Here is a 13,666-nt window from a genome sequence, read left to right as displayed (position 1 = left end):
ACATACTCAGTGACCTTACAGAGAAAGAAATGTGAACCCAGGCATCACAGAAAAACAAAGTCAGCTGAGGGCCAAGTTTCTACATCCTTAGAATAAAAGGCTGTCACTAGAGCCGGAGGCAAGATGACCTTCCTGGGCTGCACTGTGGATCTTTCCCTAGAGCTTCCACCCTTCTTTCAGCTCCACACTGCCACCTAGTGTCTCCAGGGCAAATCCTCGGCTTTTCGTTTTCTTTCTTTTTCTTTTTTTTTTTTCCTTTAATTTTTTAAATTTTATTGAATCAACGTGAGATAGTTACAAGCTTCCTTCATGTTTGGGTTACAATGTCACAATGATCACACACCCATTCCTCCACCAGTGCACATTTTCCACCACCAATATCCTGGGTATACACCCCCTTTCCCACCCTCCCCCTGCCTCCATGGCAGACAATATTCCTCATACTCTCTCTCTACTTTGGGGCATTATAGCTTGCAACACAGACACTGAGAGGTCATCATGTTTGGTCCATTATCTACTTTCGGCATGCATTTCCCATCCCAACTGGTTCCTCCAGCCATCATTTTTTAGTGATCCCTTCTCTATTCCTTCTCTATCTGCCTTTTTCCCTCTGCTCATGAAGCAGTCTTTCAGCTATTGGGCAATCCTCCTGGCCCTTGTATCTACTGTTCTTGGGTGTCAGCCTTGTGTGATATTATTTTATACTCCATAAATGAGTGCAGTCCTTTTATGTCTGTCCTTCTCTCTCTGACTCATTTCACTTAGCATGATACCTTCCATGTCTATCCATTTATAAGCAAATTTCATGACTTCATCTCTCCTAACAGCTGCATAGTATTCCATTGTGTAGATGTACCAAAGCTTCTTTAACCCGTCATCTGTTTTAGGGCACTCGGGTTGTTTCCAGATTTTGGCTATTGTGAACAGTGCTGCAATGAATATATAGGTACAGATGTCATCTCTACTGTGATCTTTTGCATCCTCGGGATATATTCCCAGAAGTGGTACTATGGGGTTATATGGAAGCTCAATTTCTAGTTTTTGAAGGACTGTCCATATTGTTTTCCAGAAAGGCTGGAGCAGTCGGCATTCCCACCTTTCTCCCCACATCCACTCCAGCACTGGTTGCTTTTGTTCTTTTGAATGTGTGCCAGTCTCTGTGGTGTGGGATGATATCTCATTGTTGTTTTGATTTTCATCTCCCTGATGACTAGTGATGTGGAGCACTTCTTCATGTGCCTTTTGTCAGCCTCTCATTTAGTTCTCCCACTTTTCCATTACCCACAGCTCCCCACCCCTACCCTCTATACCCCACCCATCCTCCATACTCCACTGTCCCACACAGGAGATCAAATATTTATTTAGCTTCCATGTACTATTATCATTACCCCTAGAAAATGAAGATATTTAGGAATTTTCTCTTTTTCAAAAAAAAAACAAGAAAATGTTTTAATTGTGAAACTAAGGGAGGATGGGGCGGCCCCAGGGGGCGGAGCCTGATTCTCCAGCTGTGGCTCCGCCCAGGTGGGCCCCCCAGGTCTGGGGCATCGGTCCCCGGGTGGGGGTGATGCTCCCCCCGAGTGTTACAAAATGACAATATAAATAGATGTCTAGAAAAGAGGAGGCTCTCCGGGTGCAGTAGTCATTTTCTGCAGAGGCTGGGGGTGCGTGGGGTGGGGGATCCCGACTTCTGTCTCCCCAGCCAGCTACAGAAAAGGGGATGCGGGGCTGAGGGAAAAGGCAACTCTTCACATCTGATAGTATTTAGGAATTTTCTGATTATTAAGAAGTTCTACTGATCAATTTCAAAGAGCTGCTGCATGGACTGAGTCTATAGCTCTTTGCACTTACAAGAACCATTGGCTCCCCAAAGGGTCAGTGCCAAGGGTGACCCCCGAGCACTGAGTCTAAAGTAGTCCACGAGGTCGAAGAAAAAACATAAATTTAAATTATTCAAAAATTAGAATTTATATTAAAGGCTGTTGACAGGGACTAGAGAAATAGGACCGTGGGTAGGGTGTTTGCTACGCATATAGCTGACCCAGGTTTAATACCCAGCATCATATATTGTCCCCTGAGTCATGCCAGGAGTGACCCCTGAGCACAGAGCCAGGAGTAAGCCCTAAGCACAATTGGTGTGGCCCCTGAAAGAAAAATAAAACAAGACTATTGACGTAAAAGCAAAACACAGCCAAAGTCACATGGTACATTCCTCATCTACACCAAGCAACATAAAAAATCATTCTGAGACACTTGTATAGTCAACCAATTAATCTAAATTTGTTGTGGGCTAAAGTACTGAATTTTAGAGTGCCCTTGGATGGTGGAAACATTTTCAAAAAGTGCCCAGCCCAATAACTGCACTGTCCAGTTTGTGTCCGAAGTGAGTCTGCTGCAAAGAGCATAGGATGTCTATATAGTTTCCCAGAAGTGCCCACCTAGCATAGCCCAATGCTACCCCCAGAGTTTCCCTAAGAACTTCCTAGTGGTTTTGAAAAAGTTGTCATTCATTGATCTACACAGGATCCTATTGTTCCCATAGGAACCTCTTGAACATCCTTCCAGAGCAACCACTAGCTTGCTAAATGAAAAATATCAAGAACAGCCCTTCCGCGGGGGTTGGCAGAAATAGCCAGTACTCCAAACCACCATAAGTAAACTCCCCTGGGTGATGCAAAACTGGAAGTGTAAGGGTGATAATATGTAGCAGGTGAAGCACAGACACGGAAGATACTGTGGTCAACCTTGACCCCAACTCTCCCCTTTGTCTCTGATCTGTGAGGAGTCCTGGGCCAGCACCTGGAGTCACCCACCAAATACAATTCAGAGCCAGCATCACTATCTCCTCTAACATCAACGGAGTGTCCTACCGTCTCTCACAAACTCCTCCCTTAACGATGGTCATTGTTATTTCTATTCATAAACAGGGGACTCAGTTTGGATAACCTGTCTAAGATCAGGTAAAATGAATGAGATTGGGAGCCAGGTATTTTAGGTACAAGGCTGGTGTTTCTTTTTCTACCTGGATAGGCAAGATTTACTCCTATAGCCACCAGCATCCCTGTGACCCTCAGGGAGGGGAGGTTCCAGCAGCAGTTTGAATAACTCACACTGACAATGGACCTAAGTTCTGTTCCACTGGAGCAGATAGACATTGAAGAAGGGGCTGGATGTCTGGGACTAACATAGACAAAAGAGCAGAATGAGGGGCACTAGGGGATTTCCCATTTGCCCTGCGCTTTAAGACTCATGTCCCACCCTCTGGTTCCATCACAAAAGGACTGGATGCTTTACTCACTTACAACACCCCTCAGCTTGATGTTCTTTCCACATTAAGGGCATTTTTTAAAAATTATTTTTACTTTTTTTTGGGGGGTCACACCTGGCGATGCACAGGGGTCACTCCTGGCTCATGCACTCAGGAATTCCTCCTGGCGGTGCTCGAGGGGCCATATGGGATGCTGGGAATCAACCAGGGTCGGCCGAGTGTAAGGCAAATGCCCTACCTGCTGTGCTATCGCTCCAGCCCCTTTAAGGGCATTTTAGATTAGAAGCAGAGTTTGTGTGAGGAGCGTGAATCCTGCTGGAGAGGATGAAGAAGAGCAAGGCAAAGCCCCCGTTTCTCCCTTGCCCCCTGCTCTCCTGGTTCCAGCACTAAGTAACTGCAGGTGCTGTCAACAGTTTGATCATGTCAAGATCCACTGTTCCTGCACTGAGTCAAGGTTATATGTGTCATTTTCAGAAAATCCCCATAATTCTTCCAGGGCTTTTGTGCTTCCCAATTGTCATACCATTCCCCATGCTGCAAAGTTATGCGAGGCCAGAGCAGGAAACACCTTGGAAAGCATCTTAGTTCATCAGGTGGGGAGACTGAGCGCCAGAGAGGAGAGGTGACTTTCCTGTGACCATACAGACATACTAAAGTTGAGCCGAGTCTCCTGCTGGGCCCCTGACCTGACCAGAGCCTGTGATGCCCAAAGAACTCTGAAGCGCCAGGAGAAAAATCCAGAGGCAGCACCACGTCACATCTTCCTAACCATGTTCCTCCGTGCAGCCCAGAGGGAAGAAGGGCTCCAGATTGGGGGCGGGGGACTGGGGGGGTGACCAGCAGTTCCTATTGCCACTGGGGCTTCCTCCCCATTTGATTCTATCTCTCTGACTTCATCTCTCCCTTCCCAGCCCTTCTCTCTTCACACTTCCCCCCTGCCATGGGCCATATCACTGGGATTATGCAATGGGATATAACCCACAAGCAAGCAGGTATTACAGTCTGCCCCATGACCCACCCTATAAAGGGGGACTGGTCTGGGAAGAGGAGGGACTGGCATTGGCAGAGTTTCTACTAGCTTCCAGGTGCGAGCTGAACCCAGTTTCTCCCTTTGGTAGGCAAGTGAGCGCAGCAGGGAAAGCCCTGCCCACTCACACGCTCACTTTTCTTTACTGATAAGAAACAGAATGAAATTCGAATAACACGTCCGTTAAGTTCCTCCTCAAGCATCTTTCTCTCCCTTGTCCTGGTTGTGCTGGATTGCGTCACTCGGTTAGGATGGACAGTTAGCCAAGTTAGGAAATCAGCCTCCCCGCTCCTTGTAGCCCCCAGATAGAACAGTTTAGACCCACCCCAGAATGGGGGCACCTCATCTACCTTTAACCACCTGGCTGTGTTCTTGCACGTCCTGTAAATGTGGCAGGACCAGGGAGTGCTTCTGACTCCAGGTGTGAGATTGGGGATGTCTAAAGGTGGCACAGATCCCGGGGACAGCTGAGAAATCAAGAATAGAAGGATCCTGCTTCAAACTGGCACGCTCGTCCCAAGACTGACGGGCGTCTTTTACACAGAACCTGAGTTGACAGAGCCCTCCGCTAGCCCTTCGGGCGCTGGGGACACCAGGGAGGAGCACTCTAAAAGCCGCTGGTCTCCGTGGAGGCTTCGCCCCCCTGCTCTGGCGCCTTCGGGGGCTCCGTGGTCTCAGGCCGCCCGCTGAAGCTGGGGCTCGGGTGCAGGGCGTGTGGGCAGCTGGAGCGCAGCAGCAGCGTGGTGCCCCGGGTGGAGAGACTCCCATTGGACATCCGCCTGCGCATCTGGGGCGAGGGACCCCCGCAGCAGGCGAGATGGCGGAGGGGGCGCGGCCACAGGTGTCTGTTGAAGCCCATGTAGATCCAAGGGTTGCAGCAGCTGCTGAGGTTTCCCAGAAGCATGGAGATGGTGAAAGCTTGATTGGTCGAATCTGCGGAGACAGGCACGGGAAACCTGAGACCAAAGAGCTCCACGGCTGAGGCCCAGCGGGGACAGAGGTCTGGGTCACTAACGCAGGGTCCTGCAGAGAGGAGCACTGGTGGGACATGAACCTGGGACGTCCCAAACCTAGAGTCTCACCTCACTAATTACCTTTTCTTTTTCTTTCTTTCTTTTTTTTTTTTTTTTGGATGACAGGGGCCATGCTCAAGGCCCCTCTCCACATGTTCGGATGAGCCTCTGCTGGAGGAACCGGCAGAGGAACCCAGGTGTATGGGACCCGGGGCTGAGACCTCCAAGCCTGCTCGGATTGGGACTGGGCGTCCTCTGCCCAGATTCCCCATTTTCCAGTAGCTAGGCAGTCACACCCAGGAACTGCCCTCGGCGCTGTGTAATCCCACCAACAGCCAACATCCAGACTATAAAACCAAGCTCCCAGAAGCGTGCTGCTGCTTCACAGCGCAAGATATCTTATCGCCTAATTCTCCCTTTGGGAGAATCTAGCAAGCTACCTCGAGTTTCCTGCCCACATGGGAGAGCCTGGCAAACTCCCCATGGCGTATTCATATGCCAAAATCAGTAACAAAGATGGGTCTCATTCCCCCGACCCTGAAAGAGCCCCCAGTGCAGCACCATCGGAATGGAAGATTAAAGAGAGGCTTCTAAAATCTCAGGGCTAGGACGAATGAAGACATTACTGAGACTGCTTGAGAAATTTGACGATCAGTGGGATGATGATGATGATGATGATGATGATGATGATGATGATGATGATGATGATAATGATGACAGGTTGAAGTCTGCTCCAAGTTGAATTTAAAGGTAGAAGCAATTAGGGACAGGACCAGCCCAAATAGGGCAGGCTGTTTCTTCTACAGCCTTCAATTCCAAAAAGGGGCGTAAGTCTATAAGGTTTATATAAAGCATACTGGGCCGCAGCATCTGGGCCAAGTTCCGGTTCTCTCTGCCCCCAGCCTGGTTTATTCCTCAGATATGAGATTACATTGACTTCTGCACTGAGCTCCCCTTCTGTCATTCCATCATGAACAGTGAGATTGGGGCCAGCTTGCTCAGATCTGGGGAGCTGGTCAGGCGGCCAGCGGAGCCAGACAGCTTTGCACGGCCCTGACTCCTGTTCAACTCCAGCAGCGGGCAGCTTCTAGGGACAGGACAGCCAGGCAGCCCAGTCCAGACCCACGCTGAACTGTGCTCAGAGAACATTGGGAAACTAACTTCTCTGGGACAGTCAAATTATGAGAGGACAAAGATCTGATAAGATTCATCAGAGACACATTTTTTCTAAACATGAAATGAAACTCCTCACACCCACAGGAAAGCTGTGAGTGGGTCTCGGCCTCCTGCTCTGCACAGCACAGTGACGGTGACAGCAACTGTGACAGTATGGCCCTTTTAGTGCTCCCCTCCTCCCCACTGAAGGTTGTAGAGCCACTGGCAGTGCAAGGTCAGAACCAGAAGGAACTTAAGGTTGATGGTGCAGGCTTGAACTGAGACCTTCATCCCACAACAGTTTAATCCTGCAAACCACAAAGCTTTGGGTTGCTGTTCTCTAAAGTGCTATGAACGTTTCAGGGACTCCGGTTCCTTGTGCACATTGCCTCTGTGTGGTCCCTTCTCTTCCAAGAGAAGTGAAGACACAGGATCAGGACATCTGAGAGAAGTCATTAGTCATAGAGGCAGGAAACTAAAGGCCCCTGGAGGGATCCACTTAAGGCACAGGGATGAGGGCAAGAGGGAAGCATCTATATGCAGAGGCAGTATCAGCCTCAAAGTTGGTTTGGTTAAGGGATATATTTATATATATGTATATATATATACACACACACATACTATATACACATTTGCCTGCTATATATTATATATAATATATGCTGCATATTATATATTATATAATTATACATAATTATATATCATATAAATTACATATATTATATATCCATTGTATCACTGTCATCCCATTGTTCATCAATTTGCTCGAGCGGGCACCAGTAATGTCTCATTCATCCCTGTCGCGTTCAGGGAATGAGGCCCATTATTGTTACTGTTTTGGGCATTATCGAATACGCCACAGGTAGCTTGCCAGGCTCTGCCTTGCAAGACAAAGCTCCCGGAAGAGAGTGATGCAGAATCTCGCACATTATATATTATATATAATATAATACATATATTATATTATATATTATATGTGTTATATTTACATAGAATATTTTATGTACGGTGATTTGTTTTATATATATATACATATATATATATATATATCTTAGTTCCAGGTCTAGAACTAAGATAGATATAGGTATATATTGAGTAGATTAGGCCTGGAACTAAGAGATGTCACAAGATCCTTCACTCTGGAAACATCTCTTTGATTTGACCTTTCTTTAAAGTCAGTTCAGTGTAGAGTCGAGAGGTTTGCTAAGATCTGAAGTGGGAAATGGGTGGCATATTAGGCAGCAGATTTGTCTAGAGATTCTCAAGCTCCAGTCATAGACAGCCCCTTTGTCCTGGATAGCTGATAGCCGGCAACAGGGGACCCTAACTAGGAACCGGCTGACCCTGAGCAAGACTTGAAGACAGTGGCCAGGAGTCTGCAGTAGTGAGGGCCTTAGCATGCTGGAAATCAGTGAATCTCAACCCAACTAAAAGGCCTCCCAACACTTGCTTTTGAGCAACGGTCAGTTCAGCACCACAGGTGAAGTGTGTGGTGCTAGGGGACAGGCTCATGATGGTAGCTTACATAGCAGGCAAGCAGGAAAGGCTGCAACAGAAAAGAGGCAGGTCCCGTGGTCCAGTGGGGTTTTGTACAGGAGCATCTGCTTACCCCTGCACATTGCCACGCTGTGATTTTTGTGAGGGAAGTACTGTCATGAGCAAAACTGGGACATTTGAGATTTGTTTCAAGTCCTGACTCTATCTTTCCTACCACTTTGGACCTCATTTTACCTCTCTTAGTCCTGGGTTAGTCCAGGGAAATGGTGAGAGGCCAGCCCCCAGTAGCAAAAGAACGGGATGAGCTGGGCATCCAAGGAAGACCTTTGTTCTTTTTTGTATTTGACTAGCAAAAAGAAGTCCCACAAAGAGTCAGAATTAACTTGCTCAGAACTTGCAGGGTCATTTGCAAATTCCCTCTTGTCCAGACTGATGTCTTTTAAAGATGGTCAAGAGGAGATAACAATGGGTGATTGTAGGATAACATGCTTTCTGCCTTGCCACAGGGAGCTTAGGTTTATTGGGTTACTCCTATCACAGTGCTCCCATTCCTCTGTGTTTATTTGTAACCTCTCTCTTTGTGCTCTGTTAAAATATTGTAAATATTCTCTTTCTCTTCTCCTTAAATCCTTTGCATAGTTAATTCAGATCAACTGTCCTTTTTGTATAGACAGTTAATGCTATGCTTTTGTAACTTAGGAGTTAATTGACTCTGAATGACATTCATCCCTGGGCATCTGTTCTCTCGACTTAAGCCTCAGTTTCTCTTACTTCCTAGCATCCCAAACGCAGGATCCCTAGGAGGGACTGGATGGACCCAGGGCAAGCAGTGAGCTACTCTGGCATCAAAATGGGCCAGGCCAAAGTGCCATAATGCATAACTGTAAGTAAAGAGCAGGGTCATGGACAAATTCTGTCATGATCCAAAAAGTAATAACTGGAGTAGGACCCTGCTAGGGTTAGGAAAGATTAATCTGGCCTGAACACTGTAGTCTGAGGTGTATAGCGAGATGTTCCCAGGAGAGCCACTCTACAAGCTCAATGTATCTCTTCCTGTGTCCATGTAAAAAGGACATTGCTCTGAATTAATTATGCAAAGGACTTAAGGAGAATAACAGGTGATAATAACATGGTATTATTCTTGCAATTACTTCACGGGGCTGTGTTAAATTAATGAACAGCTTACCCCTTATTTTCTCTCTCTAGAAAAGCAAAGATTTGGCTTAAAGGCCACAAAAACACAAAGTCACAGGGAACCACTCTCTAAGATCTGGCAGGATTTGGTAGCTTGAGTTTGCTGGGCATGACACCAACTATACTAGACTCCCAACCTGCACAGTACATCCACTATACAACTGAACTACACGTAACACCCACTATACACCCTGAGCTATACACAAAGCCCATTATGCTCTTTGAACTGTACACACACCCACTATATTCTCTAAGCTGTACACACATTCATGATACTCTCTGAGCTATACACTATACGCACTACATACTCTGAGCTGTACACTACACCCACTATACACGCTGAGCTGTACATGACAACCACTGTATGCCCTGAGATGTACTGACACCCACCCTGAGCTATATATGGCACTCACTATATATATACCCTGAACTATACAGTTTGAGATTTACACTACACCCACTATACACCCTAAGCTGTACACTATACCCACTCTGTACACTGAACAGTACACTACACCCACGACATGACCTGATGTGTACACTACACCCACTATATACTCTGAGCTGTACATGACATCAACCATACACTCTGAGTTGTACATTGCACCCACTATAACCCTGAACTGTACACTACACCCATGACACAACCAATCCTGCACACTACACCCACTATATTCTCTGAGCTGTACACTACACCCATGATACAACTTATCCTGCACACTGCACCCACTATATACCCTGAGCTGTCCACTACACCCATGATACAACCTGACCTGTACACTGTACTCACAATACCCACCATATACCGGAGCAGTCCTGATCCTCAGACCCATCGGGTGACATGTGCATTCCCCAGGTCCCACGTGTCAGGGAACAGGACCTGCTGTCCCCCTTCTGGCTCTTTACTCCCTCCCTGCACCGGAGCACACACTTGCCTTCGTCAGGGGCGTTCTCGTCCCACACAGACCACATCTGGACACTGAAGAAGGGTGCCCAGCAGGCGATGTAGGCCAGCACAATGACAAAGGTCATCTTCACAGTTCGGATCTTGGCCCGGGAAATGGTGCTGATGCTGCTGACCCTGGAGGGCAGCCCTCGCGGGGCTGTCACGGGGGCAGAGTGGGGAGGCCTGTCCCATGCCCTCCAGCCCCCTCCTTCTGCCCTCCAGGCCTGGGTCTTGACTCTGAGGTTCTTCCAGATCTCGTGGCAGATGAGGCTGTAACAGGCCGTGAGCACGGCCACAGGGAGAACGAAGATGGCCAGGGTGGTCCAGGTGATGTAGGCCTGTGGCCCCCAAGAGAAGCGGAAGTCTGCCCAGCAGTCCAGCACCCCCGAGCCCCGGATAACCTCACGCAGAGAAAAGATGAAGACTTGCGGGAGGCTGAGGATGGCAGCCAGCAGCCAGGGGGCAGCGATGAGCGGGTAGGTGAACTGGCTGGGCTGCTGGAGGCTGTGCAGCGGGTGGCAGACGGCCAGGTAGCGGTCCAGGGTCATGGCCAGGAGCATGTAGGTGGAGGCAAACATGCTGAGCCCCTGCAGGTACTTGACCGCACGGCACAGAAGGTCCGGGCCCTGGAAGCGGTAGGTGATGTCCCAGAGCAGCTGGGGCAGCACCTGGAAGAGCGCCACGCCCAGGTCCGTGAAGGCCAGGTGCAGGACAAACAGGTTCATGCGGGAACGTTTGTGGCCCCGCCGGCCCAGTGTCAGCAGCACTGTCAGATTGCCGCCCGTGGCCAGCACGAGGACTGTGGTCAGGACTGCGACTTCCACCTTGGCGAGCTCCTCATCCCGGCCCAGCCAGGGTGTGGTGGCATTGGGGGCAGAGAGGGTGGCCCCGGGGGGAGTGGTCTGGGCAGCCCAGGGAGGCCCAGAAGCCATGATCCACGTTTACTGAGAGGGAAGGTGTCAGAGGCGGGGTGGGAAGGAGAAGTGCAAGTGGAGACAGGTGCAAATGGAGGAAACAGGGCAGGCAGGTGGGGGAAAGGCTTCCCGTGGGATGGAGGACAAGGCTAGAGAGGAGGAGCAGAAGGTATTTGCTGAGACTTCTGATCAGAGAGCGGCTGGAACAACGAGCAGTGAGGGGTGGTCAGGAGGAGGCTGTGTGGGAAGGGAAGGAAAGCTAGAGGTAGCGGCTGCCACTCCAACTTCTGAGGCTGAAAGCCAGAAAGCGGTGCAGTTCCGCCGCTCCGGGGTGCCCTGCAGGCGGCAAGCCCCGCCCGAGGTCCTGGTCCAGAGCGCAGAGCGGGAAGCTTTTATGCGCCGCCAGCCCCAGCCCAGTCGCCGGGGCTCGCGGGTTGGCTCCGGCAAAGGGCGGGGTGAGCTCGCAAGTACCCAGGCGGCGAGGGGTGGGGTGGGGGTGTTCCGGGACCGTGAGGGCGGAGGGACGAGGACAGAGCCGAGAGAGAAGCTGTCGCGAACGCGCGCCCCAGGACTGCAGACAGGAACCCGTTCACCCCTCGCACCCTGCATTCCACGGGCTGTCCCCCCAGACAGCTGCTTTGCCAGGGGGGAAGTCGCACGCTGCCACACCTGCTCCTGGCGATGATGCTGGGTATCACCTTGCCTGGGGCCCAGGTTACCCTGTGAAAGGTCCAAAGTCTGCGGCGGGTAGCGGGTGGGCGAGGCAGCGTCTGCGCGTTTGCAGACACGGTCTGAAGATTTAGGGGATTGCGGGAGAAAGAAGTGGGGACACGTGTGCAGCGGGGGGGTGCGGCTAGGAAAGAGTTGGGGTGCAGGGAGAGGAGAGTCTTGGTGAGGACACAGGGGGATTTGCGGGTACCACCCCCACCCCCAGCCACCAAAGTCTCAGCTCGCCTCCTTTAGGGGCATAGTTTACTCCGTGCAGTTTACCGTCCTAGAAGGCCAAAAACTGGGTCGGGAGAAGACCCAAGCGCACAAGTACAAGCAGGCCCTGGGGGCGGACCGGGGCCACGGCCCACCGCTGGACTTCCTCCGTGAGCCCCAACTTCCACCCTGTGACTCCCACGAGCTGCGGCCAACCCCAGGGAGCTGGTAGCGCGGCACAGAGCGGTCACTTGCAGGCGTCCACCGTGGGCTCCGGTCACGGCAGAGTCCCGCAGGAGTGTCAGCTGCCTGGCCGAGGCCTCCCAAGGGCCAGCGTGGGCTCGCCCCACGGTGCTCCTCCGGGGCCTCCCTTGCCTCAAAACTGACTCTCTCGGGTGCCCACCCACGCACCGGGAGTCACACTCGGGAAGGTTCTGCCGAGCAGTGGGTTCCCTCTTCATGGCCACCAAGGTTCAAACGCTCTTTGGTCTGCGAAGGTCCAGCGCCGTCCACCCCGTGGTGTCAAGGAGCGCGCTCTGGGAGACTCTCCCGTGGGGCCTGCCCAATCTACACGCAAACAACTCTGGAGTGTCCGTTAGAAAGAAAAACTCGTCCTCAGCCCTCCCTGGACACTCCAGTGCTCCCTGAACCTGGGCCTTCACTTCGGAGCGTGTCAAAAGTAGCTGTCTACCTTCATCCCCACTTCCTTGTTTCCAACCGCGTCTTGGTGTGTTTCTTTCAATGACACACTACACGACACACTACGTTTGCTTTAGCATAATTTGATGTAAGTATGTTTACATATGAAGCCTGTCTTTCAAATATTATATAAAACGATGTCACATATGTAGGTGGGTAGTGTGTGATTCAGAATTTACTTGTTCATGCTTTTAACTGAAAATTTACGAGACCCCTGATTTTTAGGGAAAGGACCTTGTCCAACTTGCCTTGATGTAACCATGATGGGAATTCCTTATCCTGACAGTATTATAACCCCAACATCATTTCTGTACTTGATGCCAATGACTGTCTCCTGCTAGATAAAGTCACATGCCTGGCAGATGCTCTGTAAAAGTGCTCTTGGACCCCATTGATCCCAGGCCAATAGTTTCAGGTGCTTTGCCTAACTTGTGGTTCCCTGCTTGGTGGCGGTGAAAACTTCCTTGCTTTCCTGCCAAATCTCTGTCTCAGTGTGCTTGGTTAAGTAGATTTCCGGTATAATATACGTGTTCTGGAAGTTGTGAGTCAGATTCTACATTAGTTTTCAATTTGTCCATGATGATACATAAGGTACATTGTGTTTATTTAAATATTGCATCATAGTCAAGTGTGTGATCCAAGTCCTTTCAAATAATAATTTATATTTTCCCTATTTGTTAAAAGCGCTACAATGGACATTCTTCTTATGTTTCTTTATAATCATGTGTGAAATTTTCAGTTATAATTTCAGAAGTATTTGCTGAGTATTAGCATTGTTGAGTCAATATGTATGACATTTTAACTTGATAGGGACATATCATTAATTTTATCTCTAAATTTGGTATTCTAATTTATTCTCCCACCAACTGACTTCACATATCCTAATATCCATACACTAGATTTTATCAATTTTACCAGTTTCAGAAATATAAAGAAGCATCTCATTTTATTTTTATTTTATATTTCCCTTATCACTAATTATCTAGAGTATCTTTTCATATTTATTTGTGATTTTAATCTCTTCTGTGA

General features: G+C 49.3%; 1 protein-coding gene across 1 annotated transcript; it reads right to left on the bottom strand.

Moving 5' to 3' along the window:
• Positions 1 to 4,902: 4,902 nt before the first annotated feature.
• AVPR1B (arginine vasopressin receptor 1B) lies at positions 4,903 to 11,032 on the bottom strand. Its single transcript, XM_004610180.2, has 2 exons — positions 10,090 to 11,032; positions 4,903 to 5,228 (listed from the first exon to the last, which is right to left on the bottom strand). Exons 1-2 carry the CDS (start codon positions 11,030 to 11,032, stop codon positions 4,903 to 4,905), a joined length of 1,269 nt encoding a protein of 422 aa, XP_004610237.1.
• Between the last annotated feature and the right edge of the window lie 2,634 nt (positions 11,033 to 13,666).

This window comes from Sorex araneus, chromosome 7 (assembly GCF_027595985.1).
Source record: "Sorex araneus isolate mSorAra2 chromosome 7, mSorAra2.pri, whole genome shotgun sequence".
NCBI classification, from domain to species: Eukaryota; Metazoa; Chordata; class Mammalia; order Eulipotyphla; family Soricidae; genus Sorex; species Sorex araneus.
This window is presented reverse-complemented; position numbering and strand designations above follow the sequence as displayed.

Coding starts and splice junctions, on each gene's coding strand:
- AVPR1B (XM_004610180.2), bottom strand. CDS start 11,032: ATGGCTTCTGGGCCTCCCTGGGCTGCCCAGACCACTCCCCCCGGGGCC. Junction 5,229..10,089: donor CGAGAACGCCCCTGACGAAG/GCAAGTGTGTGC, acceptor CTGTCTCCGCAG/ATTCGACCAATCAAGCTTTC.